The sequence below is a fragment of the Typha angustifolia genome, chromosome 2, assembly GCF_048772165.1.
Source record: "Typha angustifolia cultivar Huaian chromosome 2, ASM4877216v1, whole genome shotgun sequence".
In the NCBI taxonomy this organism is placed as follows: Eukaryota; Viridiplantae; Streptophyta; class Magnoliopsida; order Poales; family Typhaceae; genus Typha; species Typha angustifolia.
In genome coordinates this window covers 8,985,402-9,004,252 of record NC_133240.1, presented here as the reverse complement: position 1 = coordinate 9,004,252, position 18,851 = coordinate 8,985,402, and the positions used below count along the sequence as shown (strand labels likewise).

At 36.3% G+C, this 18,851-nt stretch overlaps 2 protein-coding genes across 7 annotated transcripts; one reads left to right on the top strand and one right to left on the bottom strand.

The window, feature by feature from the left end:
* The first annotated feature begins 168 nt into the window (after nt 1-168).
* On the top strand, nt 169-11,327 carry LOC140776613 (cleavage and polyadenylation specificity factor subunit 2). Of its 4 annotated transcripts, none has more exons than XM_073120385.1 (18): nt 169-401; nt 1,119-1,287; nt 1,526-1,622; nt 1,689-1,818; nt 1,912-2,027; nt 2,491-2,585; nt 2,669-2,820; nt 3,233-3,290; nt 3,351-3,458; nt 5,172-5,421; nt 6,076-6,266; nt 6,983-7,078; nt 7,946-8,044; nt 8,963-9,094; nt 9,220-9,264; nt 10,209-10,373; nt 10,796-10,870; nt 11,066-11,327. In XM_073120385.1, exons 1-18 carry the CDS (start codon nt 253-255, stop codon nt 11,165-11,167), a joined length of 2,229 nt encoding a protein of 742 aa, XP_072976486.1. In that variant the 5' UTR covers nt 169-252; the 3' UTR covers nt 11,168-11,327. The 4 variants fall into 4 exon arrangements, with proteins under 4 accessions (XP_072976486.1, XP_072976495.1, XP_072976470.1 ...); XM_073120394.1 differs by having other exon boundaries at nt 1,692-1,818; nt 11,066-11,325; XM_073120369.1 differs by having other exon boundaries at nt 6,073-6,266; nt 11,066-11,324.
* A 476-nt stretch (nt 11,328-11,803) lies between these two features.
* On the bottom strand, nt 11,804-18,640 carry LOC140776668 (protein LAZ1 homolog 1). 3 transcript variants are annotated; one of them, XM_073120465.1, is made up of 10 exons: nt 18,447-18,638; nt 16,465-17,000; nt 16,203-16,259; nt 14,772-14,880; nt 14,381-14,565; nt 14,200-14,288; nt 13,745-14,000; nt 12,867-13,112; nt 12,390-12,777; nt 11,810-12,311 (listed from the first exon to the last, which is right to left on the bottom strand). In XM_073120465.1, the coding sequence occupies exons 2-9, from the start codon at nt 16,678-16,680 to the stop codon at nt 12,436-12,438; spliced, it is 1,500 nt and encodes a 499-aa protein (XP_072976566.1). In that variant the 5' UTR covers nt 16,681-17,000; nt 18,447-18,638; the 3' UTR covers nt 11,810-12,311; nt 12,390-12,435. The 3 variants fall into 3 exon arrangements, with proteins under 3 accessions (XP_072976572.1, XP_072976562.1, XP_072976566.1); XM_073120471.1 differs by having other exon boundaries at nt 11,804-12,777; nt 14,474-14,565; nt 18,447-18,640; XM_073120461.1 differs by having other exon boundaries at nt 11,807-12,777.
* Between the last annotated feature and the right edge of the window lie 211 nt (nt 18,641-18,851).

Genomic DNA, 18,851 nt, shown 5'->3' with positions numbered 1-18,851 from the left:
AAATATATTTAAATAAATCTAATTTGCACGAAGCCACAGACCACCTCACTTTATAGGTAAAGATTATCTACTACATGAGAGTTATAAGTACAATAATAACCCAACACCGCGAATTATTATTATTATTTTTATTTTCTTTTGTATAAAGTATTAAAACCCTCCGCAAAACCCCGTCTTCCTTTCGATCCCGCCGAAGCACCGAAATAATTTCCTTCTCTCACTCTCCTCTCAGTTCTCGCTCACCTCTCTCCGATGGGTACATCGGTGCAGGTGACGCCACTGTGCGGCGTCTACAGCGAGAACCCGCTGTGCTATCTCCTCTCCATCGATGGCTTCAACTTCCTCATGGACTGCGGGTGGAACGACCTCTTCGACCCCAACCTCCTCCAACCCCTCTCCAGGTTAATTTCTCCATTTCTCTGTCTCTCCCATCCGATTTGTTCAGTTCGGCCTTTTTATTTCCAATTCGCGACGGATCTGGAGGAATTGTTGAAAATTTTGATACGCATTGTGAGATTTTATCTGACCTGCATCGATATTTGAAGGCAACCTGTTTCAATCTTGAAGGTACTCGAATTGGAGAAGAAATCTAGATGATTCATATGCGTGAACTTTCTAAAAGTTGTACGGAAGACAAGAAATTGGGTTCGCGTTGCATCTTCTGGCTGATTTCAGCTCGACTGATATAGGGTTTGTGAACGGACATATAAAAAGCCTAGTCTGGCAACAAAGGTGACCATAAAGAGGAGCAACATTTAGGGACTGAAGGGATTCAAACCTAAGAAACTGGAAACCAATGATGTGCCCGACCTTTCTCAAGTCATAGAGTGAACTAAAACAAATTTGGGCATGATATAGTGATAGAAGATAGGTCTGTTGCTCATTTGACAAAATAGGACTGCTTTGCACTCCTGGTAATTCAAGGTTCAAAATAGGATCTGGAGGGATATATGACCACCCTTTTCTAGGACTTAAAGATGGAAATATCCTTAGAGCCTCAATCATCAGACTTTGATTAGCATGCTTTAAGACAAATCATTTTGTTATCTGAAAAAATATTTACTATGTCAATATATCTTAGCTAGACCATTAACGTCTAATTTATTTGAGTTTTTCAGGGTTGCAACAAAAATTGATGCCATCTTGCTATCACATCCAGACATTCTTCATCTAGGTGCTTTGCCATATGCTATGAAACAATTTGGACTCTCTGCTCCAGTTTATTCAACCGAACCTGTGTATAGGCTTGGTCTTTTGACCATGTATGATCACTATCTTTCTCGAAAAGTAAGCTCCTGCTGACATCTGATTGGCATCAATATTGTTTCATGAAATCTTTTAGCTTGATTTATGCCTTGTATTAACATATTAGACTATTAGTCTCTTTCTTTCAATGTCTGACATCAACACATTTCTGTTTCTAAGTTTTGTTAAGATGCATTCATTATATAATAATCTATAAAATTTCCACTATGTGGTATTGTTTTATAGTGGACCTTGATTATTTTGAAATCATCTTTTGCAGCAAGTTTCAGATTTTGACTTGTATAGTCTGGATGATGTTGATGCTGCTTTTCAGAATGTTACTAGATTGAAATACTCACAGAATTATCATCTTTCAGGTTGGTAAAGTTCTAATGATTCTTCGACCTAAGACTTTTTGGATGTTTCACTTATTTTGTTGTTAGTAGATAAAGGAGAGGGAATTGTTATTGCTCCTCATGTGGCTGGACATCTTCTGGGAGGTACCGTCTGGAAGATAACAAAAGATGGAGAAGATGTAGTATATGCAGTTGACTTCAACCATCGTAAAGAGCGGTTGGATTTCTCCTTCGTGCTACTCCTTAGGAATTTATTAGGATGATAACTTATTTTGTTTAGTAGAAGTTAAGCTCACTGAAATCTTCTCAGGCAGTTGAATGGGACTGTTCTAGAATCTTTTGTACGACCAGCTGTTCTGATAACTGATGCATATAACGCATTAAACAATCAGCTTTACAAGCGTCAAAGGGACCAAGAATTCATTGGTAGCTTATAAAATCTTCCCTTCTATGTTTTGTCTACTTGTTCTAATTATTTTTGGATCTTCATATCTCTCTGACACTCTTGATCATGCCCATGTATACTTTCTGTGCTATTTCACAGGACTTATTCTACAATTTTTAATGAGAACATGCAAGAATTATATATTCTGATTTTTTTTAAAAAAAATTTCTCCTGCTCCTGACAGCAAGCATAGCCTTGGATAGCATTTATTCATGTGTAATTGTAACTATGAGACTTGAATATGTTACTTACTAGACTGCAATAAATATGCTTTACCTCTGAATTCTGATGAGATACAACATGTACAGCTCCATCTTTTCTATTAATTTCCAATATTTTATGGGCATTTTAATAAATATCAAGTTTTATTATCTTGGCATTTGTAATTTCAGATAACCCTTTACCCAAGTTATAGTTGGTAATAGCTAAACATATTTCATACAGATACAATACTGAAAGCACTGACAGCTGATGGCAATGTATTGCTTCCTGTTGATACAGCCGGGAGAGCACTGGAAATTATTTTGATACTGGAGCAGGTGAAATCTGTGCTTTTTCTTCCCATTTCATGCTCTGCTAAGTTGACAAATATTTAGTTTTTATATTTGATGGAAAATTTCAGTACTGGGCTCAGCAGCATTTAAGTTTTCCCATCTTCTTTTTGACGAATGTTTCTACAAGCACAATTGATTATGTCAAGAGTTTCCTTGAGTGGATGAGTGACTCAATAGCAAAGTCCTTCGAACATACACGTGACAATGCCTTCCTACTAAAGTAAGTTTGAATTTATTTCTTCCTTATTGTTATTACATCATTCAATATGCACTTCTATATAGTAGCAATTTTTTTTTTCCTGTCTTCTCTCTATCTTTTCCTATTGTACAAAACACGGTTGATGATGAGGTGCTATTCTGAGCATTCTGGAGCTGTAAGTCCAATTACTGATAATAAACATATAATAACGTGACAAGATATTGAAATAACTTGGATGCTAGGAATATTGTTGTGTTCTAGAATGTTTCTGAATTGAACTACTTAAAGAATATTTTTGAACTTAAAATATCATGCACCTTGTTTCTTGGCAAAGTTTGTAACTTCATTTATCTTTCTTTAAGTTGCAGTTCTGATGTTATCTTAACTTTGATGTCTCCCTTTCTTGCAACTTTTTCTGTTATGCATCTTGCAGGCATGTTAGTCTCATAATCAACAAGAATGAACTTGAGAAACTGACTGATGTTCCAAAGGTTAGGATTGTCTTGTACTTGTTGTCCTTTTGAAGTCCGAAGCTAATATGCAATTTATAGGTAGTTTTAGCATCCATGGCTAGTCTGGAGGTCGGTTTCTCTCATGATATATTTGTTGAATTGGCGACAGACACAAAGAATCTAGTGCTTTTTACCGAAAAGGGCCAGGTATGTTTTTGGATCACATACTCACTTTATTGGTCTTTTCATTATACTGGTAACTTGGAAGTATTTCAGTAACGGTCAAAAAGGTTGTTGTCCATTGATTAACAGTCATCCCTGATAGAACCATCTTTAAATCCTAGGAGAGTCTTCCTAGTAGCTTGATACATGTGCTTATTGGTGTTACAAAAATGTAAAGTAAAAGAAAGAAATAACTCAGGTGATTCAGGTAGTCTTTGACAAGAATATATGACAAGATACATATTTGTAGAATGTAGAATTACACACCATGTAGTTGGGACCTGCATAAAATGTAAAGTAAAAGAAAGAAATAACTCAGGTGATTCATGTAGCCTTTGACAAGAATATATGACAAGACACATATTTGTAGAATGTAGAATTACACACCATGTAGTTGGGACCTGCATAAATTTCTAGTTGTTCTAGTTGCGTTGATTTCAACACTGATTTGTCTGTAAGAGATAACTTCATATGTTAGATTAACTGTTCTAGATTTATTTGGGATGCGGGACAAATTTAAATAAACAAGAGAAATCAGCAAAGAAACAATTTAAAGAACTGCAAGCTAGACAAATGGAAGTCCTTGAAATAAATATATGAAACTATGCTATATTTTAAGGTCACAAGCAAGATGCCTAGATTTCAAGAGAATGACTTAGATCATTAGAAGCAAGGACATTTATTTGACTAGAATACTTCACTCATTATGAGACAAAATGACTAATATAGAAGATGGGCAAATTAAGGGTAACAGATAGCCAATTTTATGGGTTTCTTTGCAGAAAATTGATACGTTTTAGAAAATTCCAGCAAAGGCTATTGTTAAAAAAAAAAAAGGTTATGTGAGAACAAGTATTTTGATGCATGGATAAGTCTACTAGCAACAATTGATCTAAGGATAACAAATAAGATGTGTGGTCCAAAAGGATATTACTAGTCATTATACCCGTCAATTGATACCAGAACAATGACAAGATGAAATCTGATCCATGTTTGGAACCCCATGCTGGAACTGGATCGAAAGATGAAATCTGAAATCTAATCCGAAAGATCCCATTTGGAAGCTGACGACTTCCAGATAAAAATATATGAAAGTTCTGACTCTTAACAGAATTGTAGAAGTCTCATGATATCCTGGAAATGTCGAAGAAAGTAGGAGTGTAAAAAGATTAGATCTATGGAAAGAGACCTTAGGCTTCACGCTTCGGGGTTCCGATTTCACACTGGGAGGGATCTTCATGAAACCTTTGGAGAAAGCTTCAAGTCTTCTTTATTTCATCAAAAAATCATCTAAACACAAGTAAAAAAACAAACCCAACAACTAATGGGCTGGAATTTAGCCCGAAAATACTTTGAAAATACGAGAAGATAAAAAAAGACATAAAGAAACTAATCAAAGTCTAACTAATACCCAGTGACACATTAATAACTAAGCCAAAGTGAAATTGGTCTAGTGGTGCGCCTTTGCCTAAGGTACATGATCTTGAGTCTTTATCAATTTGTTTCTCTCCCTCCATTATCAAGACAAGCAGTTAAAATATTCAGGTAGACTAAACACCTATGATTACTCAAACATAATAAACACAGATTCATCAACTCCATTCATCATCTTCATGATGTATCTACTCGTAATTTCGCTAAGTACCCTATCCCGTCTCTCAGCAGCTCTTTGATTCCTCTGTGTTGATCATATTGTAGTTTGGCACACTAGCTCGTATGCTTCAAGTGGATCCGCCTCCAAAAGCTGTAAAGGTTAATATGAGTAAGAGAGTTCCTTTAGTTGGCGATGAATTGAAAGCCTATGAAGAAGAACAAAGCCGAATAAAAAAAGAAGCCTTAAAGGCTAGTCTCAGCAAAGAGGAAGAATTAAGGGCTTCTCATGTATCAGATGCTAATGTAGCTGATCCCATGGTGATCGATGCCAACTCATCTCATATTTCATCCTCTGGTAAGAGCAGTTACTTTGCATTACTTGTCTATTTGATGCTCTCTATTGTTGTCTAATTTGAATTTTATATGCTATCATGATTCTGCTCATATTACCATACATATGAGGATGATCACTCTTGCTTGTTCTATAACTGTCATTCCTAAAATGATTTGACTTGGAAGGGAATGACTCTCATTTTCCAGGTGAATCACTTTTGTGAATAATTTGAGAATTGAAGTTCTTGAGGAATTCTAATTCTTTCAAGCTCTAGTTACTAGACATTATTACCGTTTCCTTTTTGAAATGTTATTCACAAGAATAATTAGATATTCTAGTATTTTGAGACTACATGCACTGATATACAGAATATTGGAAATATGTCCATTTAGCAGATAAGGTTAGTGGTAGATGATTAACCCAAATCACATTTGGCGTGGATCAATTTAAGTTCTTGTCCATAGATTCGGCAAAATCTTTGAACTTCTGACATATGTCTACTGAAACTGTTCCGTGGATTCTAGGTTATTATAAATCAATAAACTTGAGCACTAGTGGCTAATCTGGTCTCTTTAGGTTTTTATATGGTTTTGTTTTTAAGTAGCAATTTAGCATTTGAGTTAATTTTGTTGTTGTCAGATACGTAAATTTACATGGTTATGCACTTTTCAGTAGCTGGCTCGCGCTTTGGTGGGTTTGGTGGGCATCTGGACATTTTGATTGATGGATTTATCGCTCCATCCACGAGTGTTGCTCCCATGTTTCCCTTCTTTGAGAATAAAGCTGAATGGGATGACTATGGTGAGGTCATCAATCCTGACAACTACATTATTAAAGAAGAAGACATGGATCAGGCATCCATGCTTGTAAGTCCCACTTTTACATAGTATGATAATGTGCTCGTAGATGGTATTTTCTTTAGCAGAACAATTTAATGTGGATCACCTACCCATTTATAGCAAGTATGGTTTATTGCTCATTTTTTATTTTATATGTTTTGATTCTTTTAGCAAGTTTTAGCCTCATGCTGGATGTATAGATATTTTATGAAGTTTTTTTTGCATTAATACCGACAAGAAGTACTAGAGGAACTTAATGCTTAAAATTCATTCAACTGGCATGGACAAAGATATGCATCAGTAGTTTTGTCTGTCTATCGAGTCAAGCTATAAATGGAACATGGAAATCCTGATGCTGGTAGTTGGACCAAGTGGAGGTGGGGGTTGGCTCTGATGGGAGATCTTTTTCCCATTCTTTCTTTTTCTAAATTTTGATAAACATGTCATTTATATTGTTGTTTTACAGGATAAACTGATCTCTCTTTTGATTTCTCTGAGTGTTTCATATGCAGAGTTCTTTAGTAAACACTAAACAACACACATGCATCTCACTAAAGTTTGTTACCACTCCATGTTATGACAACTAGAACTAATGTAGGTTGTTTGCTATTGCTACACTGCTTCTGTCGACCTCCTGCATAGAGTAAAATTTGCTTTTTCATTAGTCATAAGTTTAAATCAATTGGTAGTATATAATTCCATTATTTAAGTTGGTTTTCTCATCATGTATTCACTGTTTTCAGGGAACTGGTGGTGGTTTAGATGGTAAGCTTGATGAAGGCTCAGCTCACTTGCTCCTGGATTCAACACCATCGAAAATTGTTTCAAATGAAATGACCGTAAGTTTTCAGTTCCACTGTAACAAGACTTGGCTTTCCATAATTGCTGCTTAGATGGGAAGTTTCAAGTGATCATCACTGTGAACTGAGATTGATACTGTCTTAAGCTGATAGGTTCCAATTTATGGTGATTCCATATTCCAGCCTTGCATGTTGGTTCCATATAAACTGCTTGCAAGCACCATATCCAGCTAATATGCTTCAACATATATGCTCGTGAAACTTTTCTTCTGATGTCAATTTGTCGTATCCTTTCCTTTTCATGTGGTTTCAATTGTCCGCTACGTCTATATAACTGTACTTCTTAGACTATTAATGCCTTAATTTTAATCTTGAAAATTCATTCCCTAAAGACAAAATATCTTTCAGATTATCAAACCCTCTTATTCTTGCCAGCCATTACTCTTTTGACATGTTTTGGTAGCTTTGTAATTTCAGGATTTGAAATTATTTATGTTGAGCAAAAATTATTTATATCCCATATTCCGCAATCTTACACCGATAATTTCATGTTAGAAGAACAAATTGCTTGCTTTCTTCTCGATTATATCTTTCTGAAGAATTAATATATGGTGTTTCTGTCACAGCCATACCCTCTTATTGTTCTTTTCATGTGTCCAGTAAAGTCTGCTAAAAATATTTTAAGGTTGTCTGGGCTTTTGCCTTAGGTAACTATGCTTGACTTGTGGAGTCCAACATAATAGCAATTTCCCATTTAGTGCATGCAAAGTGCTAGTTATTTGGCTTCAAATCTCTGATATTCCTTTTCTATGGTTTAAAAAAGGAATGTATCTTTACTTGGAAAATTAGTGGTACACTTCTACTTTTTATATTTAAAATTATCAAAGCTTTCTCTTGTCATTTCAGGTGCAAGTGAAGTGTGCTTTGACTTACATGGACTTTGAAGGTCGGTCTGATGGTCGTTCTCTGAAATCAATTTTAGCTCATGTGGCTCCCTTGAAACTTGTATGTCACTCAAACCAAATTTGAATTCTTACATATATAGTGCTTTAACTTATACTTGCCATTGTGCTCTCTGATAGTAATTTGCTTTTCTTTTTATGATGATCGATTTCTTCCTTACTATAGTGCGAATACTAATTTTGATGAGTTAATTATGGAAAATTAATTTGTAACTCTACAATGTGGTCAAATTATCCTTGGCACATGGCACGAGGGATGCCACACGGCACCCCTCCTAACAATGCTTCACACATCGTCATCGTCGCCCGTTGCAAGCCAGCCTGAGGTTGCCGATGAAGGCGCCTATCGAAACATCGCGGATGCCTTAGCCCTTGTTGGCTCGAGTGGAGCGGGTTGAGTCGATTTCGAATAAAACCTTAAGTTGTGGACTTGCTCCTTCCTCCTCGAGCCAACAGAGGCTAGGGCATCCGCGATGTTGTGATGGGCGCCTTCATTGGCAACCTCGGGTTGGCTCGTGACGGGCGACGACAAGGTCGGTGGCAACGGCAAGCGGTGACAACGAAAAGTGAAGCGCTGTTAGTCTCTCCTTTTTTTTCTCCCTCTCTTGCAGCACGTGCTCTGCCATGGCATGGCCATTCTTGTTTGTAAGCACTTTTGAAGACATCCTAGTTTGTATTTCAGCTATAGATTGAACTTCTGATGAATCTATAAGCAGAGGACAACACTTGCTATTCTTGTCTCTTGCATCCAAGAGGTCATGGGTTTAACTCTTGGAAACAATCTTTTGGAAAACGAGGATAAGGCCGCATATATCCTTCCTCCCCATGCAAGAGCTTTCTGCACTGGATGCCCTAGTGGTATATCAGTGCTTTCATGTTGTTTAGCTGATACATGACAATTCTATTATTTGCTAATATGTATTTCACAACTTTGTACTGAAATTTCGCTTTTGTTATTTAGGTTCTAGTGCATGGATCAGCAGAAGCTACTGAGCATTTGAAGATGCACTGCATGAAGCATGTCTGCCCTCATGTTTATGCCCCACAAATTGAAGAAACTATTGATGTGACTTCTGATTTGTGTGCTTACAAGGTACTAATTCATTAAGGTGCTGCAGTTTCAGTGGGATTGCATTGACTATTGATGATGAATAGTCAGTAAGTAGCTCAGAAAGTTGCTCACAGATCCTCTCTGCTTATGCTTTTATACAACTGCAGGTGCAGCTCTCAGAGAGGTTAATGAGTAATGTGCTTTTTAAGAAGGTAAAGAAATCAGTTCTATTGTGAAACTTTAATTATATCCTGTTTTAGAAGGCAAGGAATATTAGTTGCATTGCAACATTCTGATCATATGTTGTTTTAGAAGGTAAGAAACTTAGTTTTTTTTGGACATTTTGAGCATATCCAGCTTTATTTTATTTTATTTTATTTATTGCAGATAGAGTAAAATATTAGGGCGTATTAATGGCAATTCTTTGTCTGCCACTGGCATTGAGCATCAAGTAGTGTGTAGATGTTTGTAAGTAGTGCGTAGATAGTAAGCAGGTAAATAACAATTGAGAGGGTTCTCTACCAGTATATAGATATGCTTGGTTGTGCGACAAGTCCACAACTATTTGAGTTCTGGTTCAATTTCAGTTTTCCTACAAATGCTCACAGGTCATCAAGATAGGTATGCCGACCTTTTGCCCCAAGTTTAAATAGCCAATGAGTCGTCAAGTTTCCATTTTACTTGCCCTCGTTGATTGCTTTACCTATTTATTGCTCATCCTCTTCACTACCAATATTATTCATGTGATATTATGTGTTGCATAATCCGTATTGATGTCATCAAGTATATACTTTGATATGTTATAATGTTGAGAAAACTGTGATATTGTATATCCATAAAATGGATAATTTGTAATCACATTACTGATATATAGTGTACATATAATGTTATAAACATGTTACAATATACCTTAAGTGATTGATAAGGTACACCTACCTTGTATCAAAGATCTAATAAATGTAACAAGATTTTTGGTTGTGTTCATTTCATGATTATGTAATCGAAAGGCTGTCTGCAGTTAGATTGTTGAATAGTTGTTTCTAAGTAAATATTTAATAATTATAGTAATCTAACTGTTCATATAAATCAATCTGTATTGGCTTCTATCATCAAGGTTAGTGCATTTGAACTTAGATATGGAGAAATTATTTTACAGTTAGGTGAGTATGAGATCTCATGGGTAGATGCGGAAATAGGAAAGACAAATGACATGCTTACACTGCTCCCTCTTACATCGAAGCCCCCAACTCACAAATCTGTTCTTGTGGGAGATCTGAAATTGGCAGATTTGAAGCAGTTTCTTGCAAACAAAGGTGTCCAGGTATGTCTTAGTATTCAGTTTCATTTGATTTGCTGGTTATTAATGCGGGTATTATCATTGGACATTCGTCCACTGTAAACAACCTCAAGTTGAAGTTTGTACTATGGGGAAAACAGGACAAAGTTCAAGTACTGACTTGATGGAGCACAGTTTGCTCCACTCTCGCATGTATACCCACTGAGAGCCATACTACTCGATGTGGATAGGCATGACATGAATCTTTAAATAATCAAATGACCTTTTTTTATGATGTTTGGTTTTACCACTTATTTATCTTGATAGATACTCTTATTCAAAGGCACTCAATGTGGCTTTCTAATCTCTTCAGTCACTTTCCATGTTCATCTGATGTAGTACTTGTATAGTTGTATGCATGCCGACACATTGTTCAACCATTAAATTAATCAGGTGCTTTTCTTCAGGTAGAATTTGCTGGAGGTGCTCTACGGTGTGGTGAGTACGTCACCCTGCGCAAGGTCAGTGATTCGGTCCAGAAGGTAATTGAGCTATAGTTATTATTCCTTGTGCATATGGACATGGTTCATTGATCCACAAGTTGCGTTTTCACTTTTTCTACTGCAACCTTCAGACGTTTATTGAGATGTATCAGACAGCGATAACCTGCAGAATTGAATATTAAGTCATTAAACTTGTCATAAGTTGATATCTAACATACCTGACCTTGTCTGTAGGGTGGTCCTGGTGGTGCTCAACAAATAGTTATTGAAGGCCCCTTGTGTGAAGAGTATTACAAAATTCGGGAGCATCTATATTCACAGTTTTACTTGCTATAGATGTCCACTTAACAAAGTGTTTCATGTATTACATATACTTTACCGGAAAGTATGATATATTAGGCTAACCTATCAATTGATGTTTCTTTCTGATAAGATTATCAACTGATGGTTTTTCTTGGGCACGAGGGACTTGCTTGCAACCGTCTTTGAGACCTTTCTCTGACTAAATTTAAATCTTGTTTTGCAAATTCTACCAATTCGTGGGCAGCAACCCTGTTTCAAAGCAATACTGACTTCGTAAACAAGATATCGATATCAAATCACCAAATGCTGCCGTGTGTTACTATATTAGGTCATAAATATTAAACACTGCCACATTGCCCACATACACAAATATCAGCCTTACCAAATCTGCCACGACCTTTCTATCACAGTTGAAAACAAGATTTGTTTATCTAATAAAAGAATGAGAAATTATATACGCTATTTAGAAAGTAGCCATCTAGTTGACTTACCAAAGAGATGCATTTATAGTTGTGTAATATAATAATAACAATAAACATCAGTTCAAAATCTCCTAGAATGCAGAATACCACAAAAGTAAATGCCTTCCAGTCCCAATGATCCCTGATAGGTATAGCTCTCCAATGCAAATATCACAGAATTTGTAAGAGAATCTTCTCATTTGCTTCTAGTTAATCCAAGTTTTTACTGATCTAATTCAAAGGCGTTTGCATTGCAAACAGACGTCACGAGACCACACGTTCAATTTCACTTACAAAAAGAGCTAAGCAAAATATCAAAAAGCCATCCTATCTGACAGCTTCAACGTGTATCAATAGTTCACCGTTAAATTACAATAAGAAGTTTCTGAATATATAGAGCTTCTTTTGGAATTACAAGAGTCAATTGTAAACACCATATGAACAGGTGACCAACTAACCAGCTTCATTTTCCCTTGAAAGGCTGGCAAGTTATTGAAAAAATGATTCAAGCCCCTTAAAGAGACTAGGAAGCTAAATCAGAAACAATTCACGTGATCAACAATAAATTGTCAAGATTAGTATTACAATAGTGTAACCAAGTTAAAATTCCATGTGTGCACTATCACTTCCAGAAGGCGTATGGACAAATCACGTCAGTATGAAAAACCAAAAGGAACCCCTGAAACAAAAATTACTGGTGCCTAAAGGTCATCGATCTGCACAAAGAATTCAGGATATTTACATCACATCAAAATGATTTGAACCTCTGATATCAAAAGTAGGCACAAACTTACTGGCTGTCAGTCCTAAGGTCAGATTACTATCAACAGAAAGGTCCTGTTAGGACCATCTGCTACCACTGAACTCGAACGATCCACGATCCGAAGATGCATCTGATTTCCTGATATGTGAAGCTGCAAATTTTGCTGTCACTTGGTGACTCTTCCCTGCCAATCCACTGTCGCTAATGCTTCCTTCAGAAAGATGATCATAAACCTCTGAAAATTCCTTGCTCCATGAATGCAATGGAATAACATAGCTATCATCCTTGGCTTTTCTCTTTCGCCTCTCGTGTTGTTTCACATTCTCTGATATTTGATGAATTGTCTTATTTATCTTTGAGATACCTCGCTCTACTGGTTCCACCACATGTGATACAGTAAATTTCACATCATCGACTATCTGAAATACACCATATGTACAGAATATTAATATCTGGCAGAAAAAGGATTAAAAGTTCAAATACAAAATATACATTTATAATCACATACAATTTCTCCACTTCCAAGGACGACATCACGAACACTTTGAGGGAAACTCAACCGCCTTTCTCTATCATCAGGACGGGCAACCAGCATTTTTGTTAACATTCCACTCTCTCTTACCTCTTCAGGATCTGGAGGAGCTCCTAGTGATGCATAATCAGACATTACAGCGACATTACGAATGCCTCTTTCTCCACGTCGATAAGGTTTAGCTGGAAATACTTTCAAATGAACCACTGCAGCAATCCCCATCTGTTAAGCAAGAATTTTGTTACCAAGGACTTTACCAAGCTAATCACCTGGAAACTAATCTCCCCCTCCCTCCCTCTAATAAAGATATACTATTGTCTATCAATTTTACAAAAGTGCATACATATCTGGGATGCAATAATTGGTCAACAAGATCAAAAATTGCAACAGAGATATTAATGGCCGTATCAATTTTTCGCTTCTGGATTGTTTTGGTCTTCTGCATTATTGAACCTCTCTCACAATCCCTTATATAAATATATGTGTGTGTGTGTGTGTGTGTGTGTGTGTGTGTGTGTGAGAGAGAGAGAGAGAGAGAGAGAGAGAGAGAGAGAGAGAGAGAGATCAAAGACGATTTAAATATAGGTATGGCTGGACTTGCAACTTCAAGCTATCAACCTACCAACCTAACATCAACCCAGAAATTGGTAGCTACTTCCTAGTAAAATAAACATTATGCAAGAGAGAGAGACAACATACAAAAAATATAGGCTTGACAGGGAGAGTTATTCACAGAAGTAGATGATAAAATCTACTCCAAGGCAAGGAATTATTTTCATCTCTAAGGTTTCCAAAAAAAGACCATAAGAGACACAGCCATCTACAAAATGATGAACACATATATCAAATCGTACCTCAATGCATATAATATAATCCTGGATGCGTGTTTTCAACTCTTGTGCCAAATGGCCTTTAAAAGCTCCTGTTGAAAAGAGAAATGCAACAGCAACACCTTGCCACCAAGTCAAGAATACAATAGATTTGAACACCAAGAATTTAGCCAGGGGTTTAATAGGTTCCAACTTCTCCTTAGTGACAGAATAGAACTGTATAAGGCAATATAAAGCCCATGTCTGACTGAAATTCAAAACAACTGCTAAATATGGATACCTGCACAAAGGCAATATATTTGTCAACACAAGAATCATTGCAATAATTTGGTTCACCAAAGTAATATGTCATACTTGAAACCAAGAACTAACTCTCAAACATGCAAGAGATAGAATTTACTAAATAAATGTTGAGAAAAGATAGATATAATCACACAGACTAATGATGAAAAGAGAACATTAACCAAAAGGAATCTTACCCATATCTCCATCCAAACTTTCCTTCTCCATAAACCCCAAAGAGTTCTAGGATGATAGCTAATACAGCACATATCGGCTTTAGTATCATCTGAAATAATATGAAGCTTGATCACAAAAGCTGAAAAGGCTGGATGCAGGAAGTGTGACAGAACAATTTCTTAATGTGAAAGACATACTTACATACTGAACAATTCCAATTTTTACAGCATGATAGAAGTCAGAACCAAGATACCAGTTCTTTAAAAAGCAACTCAAAGGAAATGGATGCCTTACAACTCCATCCCCATATTCAAGATCAAGAAGAGGCGCGCTTGAACTTGTCTGAATCTGAGCCTCCATAAGTTTAATTGTATTTTCCTCGCCACCTTAAACAAAATATTTACCAATTGAACAAGATGAATGGAAACCAGAATCAACTTATAAACAAATGAGCACATTTCAATAGGAAAAATAGAAAAGGAACTGAGCCGGGAGTGTAAACGTAGGTATAGCTAATTGCTGAAGGATATAGAGTAAGCCCACTGCATCAAATTAAAGTCCACCAAAATGGTTAAAAGTTAAAAGGACGTACCCAAACATGCTATCAAATATCTCTCAAAGCAATACATAGCGAATGCCTCATAACAATCCCGCATTATTTCACAAATGAATGCGACATTTGTGTCCAGCAACGACAAGAACTGCAAACAGAAATACTGTTAATGATAAGGTACTTGATGCAACAATAAATAATCTGATGTTAATAAAAGCTAACAGAATAATTAGATCAATGCAAAAATTACTTAAAGCTGAAAATGATTGAGTTTATAAATAGAGAAGTTCAAAGAGACCAGCATAAGTGAAATATAAGAACGCAATAAAGATTTATGCTACTGTTCCAGAATATTGCAGACATATAATGCATTACATTCCTAGAAAGAACGAGGAAAAGCAAGAGGGCATTTGCACATTGTATAAGATGCTTGGGCTGCAAAAGCCTATGGCTCTTAATTTTTCTTCAAGATTAAAAGGAAGACATTTCAGGTACTTAAGATAAAGTGACAAGCTAAATCTTTCATTGCAGGATGAATAAGATTCAGGAGACAGCATAATATCAAACTTGGAATATATGCAATATATAAATGAACACAAAGTTAGCATGAGATCAAACTAAGATTGTGAAGAAGTAAAAGGTTAAGCTTATAGGTGAAGTTATCAAGTCTTTTTGATATCCAAAGATTTTGGATTAAAAAAGATGATTTCGGATAGGGATCATAGGTTTGCCCCACTGCAATTACCATAATTACCTGGTATGTTGCAGTAAAGAAGTACATCTCCAAAAACAAGGAAAAAAAAAAGATATCGCTAGCTTATAGTTTATACCATGTAGGCTACATTGGAGTACTCTTCAGTCTTCAGAAACTTTTCTTCTATGTACTGTTTTCTCATCCTCAAAGTTTGTGAAATCATGATGCAAGCAAGAGAAGGGGGATGATACAGAAAAATTCATTGAATTATCAACTCAACTTCCATCTTTGAAAGACAAATGGGAAAAATACAGCTTAGCTTCTCTTCTCACCCTAAAGACCACTGACATCAGCTATTCAGTTTTCATTTGACAGTACAATAAATACAAGTACTTTGAGCAGAAATAGAAATAGATTTATCCTGATGCATAGTTCAGTGAAGAATAAGCAAGGACCCGTAAAATCTATACAAAAAGAAAACATACTATTTTAGGAATAGCAAATGCACTTGACAGGACCAATAAGGAAAAAAAAAATCAAAAGTCTGTCATTATATTTCCTAAAATACTATTCTTTTTATATTTTTTAAAGTACTATTCTTCTGTTATTAACTCACATAGAAACAGGAGATGACAACCCTGGTTTACAGTTTAAACAAATGTATTGGATATATTTCCGTTATTCCGGCATAAGAAGGATATGAAATCTAGTGCAACTAGTGATATGAAAGGAAGAAATGAAGAAGAGTCATAAAATCTGAATTACAAATTACATACCGATTCAACTGCATAGATAGGAACCATTAGAATGAGACCAATCAAGAATTTTTGCTCCTGAAATATGCAAACACCAAATGAATCTAGAAGAATTGGCAGGTAGCACAGGCAACAATAAACTTGAAACATATAAAGCAGTAAATCTGTTCAAATCTGCAACTATCTTTGACATGATACTTTATGGGCATTAGGTCAACATAAGGACACATTTTCTGAATTCATGAGAATAACGGAAATTTGTGAAAGAACAGTAGCAGAATACCTCCGGTTGACTATAAACAGCAAGATGTTCAAAGATGAGGAATAAGGACAGCACAAGTGCAACGGTCACAAATGATCCTGCACTTGAGATTGGCCAGCTGGATAATATATTCGACTCTCCAGTCAAGCCGAGAGAAAACATTGTCACTGATTGGCTAAAAGACTCGGCTAGAGGAAGCAGCAGGAACATCATATAGAAGGATATCTTCCGTGCCATACTAGCAGAATGTTTACTTGGTTATAGAGCCTCCACTTGAAGACAATCCTTGGGTTGGTGCTTCAAATTGTTTATCATACTTCCAAATCCAATTGAGCACTGAATCTTCCCCTTTATTCTACCTCACTCTTAAAGAATTCAATACTACTTGCAAGATAGACTATAGCACTAACAGAAATGCAAAAATGATGATTGTCCTTTACTTAGAGATATACAATCTCCGAGTACAGAAAGACTAGTTGAATTTAAAAAACCTTCCTAACATTGCATTCCAGAAAACGTCCAGCTCGCAGATGGACTTTCTTCCACTGCAAAGAAACCTGAAAGTAATTAAAACAGCAAATGTCACTGACAATTCATCCCAGCATGCAAAACAAAAGGACATCCAACAGCATTTGTTAGACATGATCAACAAGTGCTAACCAAAACTAAAGGCAATTGAGAGAAAAGGAAGAAAAAGGAAATAGAAAAGCTAGCTGCGTTTGACTGATTTATAATAAAGGAATGAGGTAAACAAATGAAAGTTCCATGTGAAACAACCATATGACATGCTTAAGAGAAAAATAAAAGGATAAATATCAAGTCTATACTGAATCCATGTCTAGAGAAAAAAATATGTAACTGCACATGTTCGGAAGAAAGTTCCTAAACTCCAATACTTCTTAAGCCCAAGATCAAAAGTATTAACACTAAAATGATGAGTTGAAAACCACCTTTTTTGTCACCAGCATGCCAACGTCCGAGTAAATTAATGAGCATGCCACATGTTGAAGGGCACAGCTGACAAGGCTTCTAAATAACCTAACGATGAGTGACTAGACCTTCCTCAAAGTAAAAAAAGTCCAGCTCCATTAACTTCAAGCCAAACTTGACTACTTGCAAGCTTCTCATTTAACAGATTCCTAGTCGACTATCTTTAATTATGTTTAGACGCACTGACTGGCTAATCTTACTCGAATAACATCAGAAAGCATGATAGAAAGTAACCCAAAAAGATTTTACAAATCTGTAAAATATTCTAATCATCTCAGCCACAGAAAGTAGTACAAAAATTGCCATACATTTACTAACTTGGGATGCTCATGAGACTCACATGACAAGTCAAATAAAAGGAAAACAAGAATCTGTCATTTTAAGAGTTTGACTAACATAATTGACTTCTTCAATGGATTAAGAACTATTCCTGTACAGCTCTAAACTTCCTTTCTTTACTACTATACCACTCTTATGTCTCTTTCTCCTGTCTTGGTGTCCCCTATTCTCATCGCTGCATCAATTATTTGATTGGTGTAGGACCACACAAAATTATATAACATTCAAGAAATCTAGACTTGGCCCATCCTCAAATAAACAACTACAGCACAATAAGGAAGACACCAACCTCCATAAAATTTCCAAATAAAGAAGAGCCAGCACAGCCAAATTTCACAACGCCGCACCACACATCCGCATGCAGCCACTAGAGCTGCATGCATAGAAACAGAACCCCTAACATCCGGCCAAATCACATTCCCTCCATCCAACAACCTAATTATTCATTAACTCGATCATTTCTAGGGTTTTCTTCTTCTCTTCCTACCTCACACCGCGCAAGTAAACGGAAACAAGTCCTATCTCGCCCAAAACCATCACGAATTAGAACAGGATGGCAGTATCACTCGATCGTCGAATAGAGAACGTATCGGTTCGAGAAAACAACACCGGAGATCGGACTCCATGGAGATTACGAAGCGTCGGGATGCAAGAGGAATCGAGAAGAAACTGACCTTTCACCCGATTACGCAGCGTGAATCCCCGTCTCCTCCTCCCCGAATCGAGTCGTCAAGGTATTCTTTTCCTTCCTTTTCTCTTCCTTTTCTCCTCTTCGTTTCTTCTTGGGTTTCTTCGCCGTTCTTATTCTCTCTTGAGCGCCGAGAACGAAACCCCCATCGAAAGAGAAAGCTAGTGTTGTTAGAAAAGATTAAACCAAGCAAGAAACCGCACCCCCAACTCGAGGCAAAAGTAAAATTCTCAAAAGACACCTTATACTTTCATAATTTTATAATTAATACCCCATCTTTTGATGTTTTCCTAGGAGTTAAAAAGGGACCAAATATGGATCAAATGGCGGTAAACTTATATACTGATCCATATTTTTTCTTCCTAAAGGGATACTGAGCAAAATATTAAAC

What these genes read in the sequence shown, in the direction of transcription:
- LOC140776613 (XM_073120369.1), top strand. Translation starts at nt 253, where the DNA reads ATGGGTACATCGGTGCAGGTGACGCCACTGTGCGGCGTCTACAGCGAG. An exon ending in CTCCTCCAACCCCTCTCCAG is followed by an intron (nt 402 to 1,118) that starts GTTAATTTCTCC and finishes TGAGTTTTTCAG; the next exon opens with GGTTGCAACAAAAATTGATG. An exon ending in ATGTGGCTCCCTTGAAACTT is followed by an intron (nt 8,045 to 8,962) that starts GTATGTCACTCA and finishes TTTGTTATTTAG; the next exon opens with GTTCTAGTGCATGGATCAGC.
- LOC140776668 (XM_073120461.1), bottom strand. Translation starts at nt 16,680, where the DNA reads ATGGCACGGAAGATATCCTTCTATATGATGTTCCTGCTGCTTCCTCTA. An exon ending in ATATTTGATAGCATGTTTGG is followed by an intron (nt 14,566 to 14,771) that starts GTACGTCCTTTT and finishes ATTTTGTTTAAG; the next exon opens with GTGGCGAGGAAAATACAATT. An exon ending in AAATTGGAATTGTTCAGTAT is followed by an intron (nt 14,289 to 14,380) that starts GTAAGTATGTCT and finishes ATATTATTTCAG; the next exon opens with ATGATACTAAAGCCGATATG.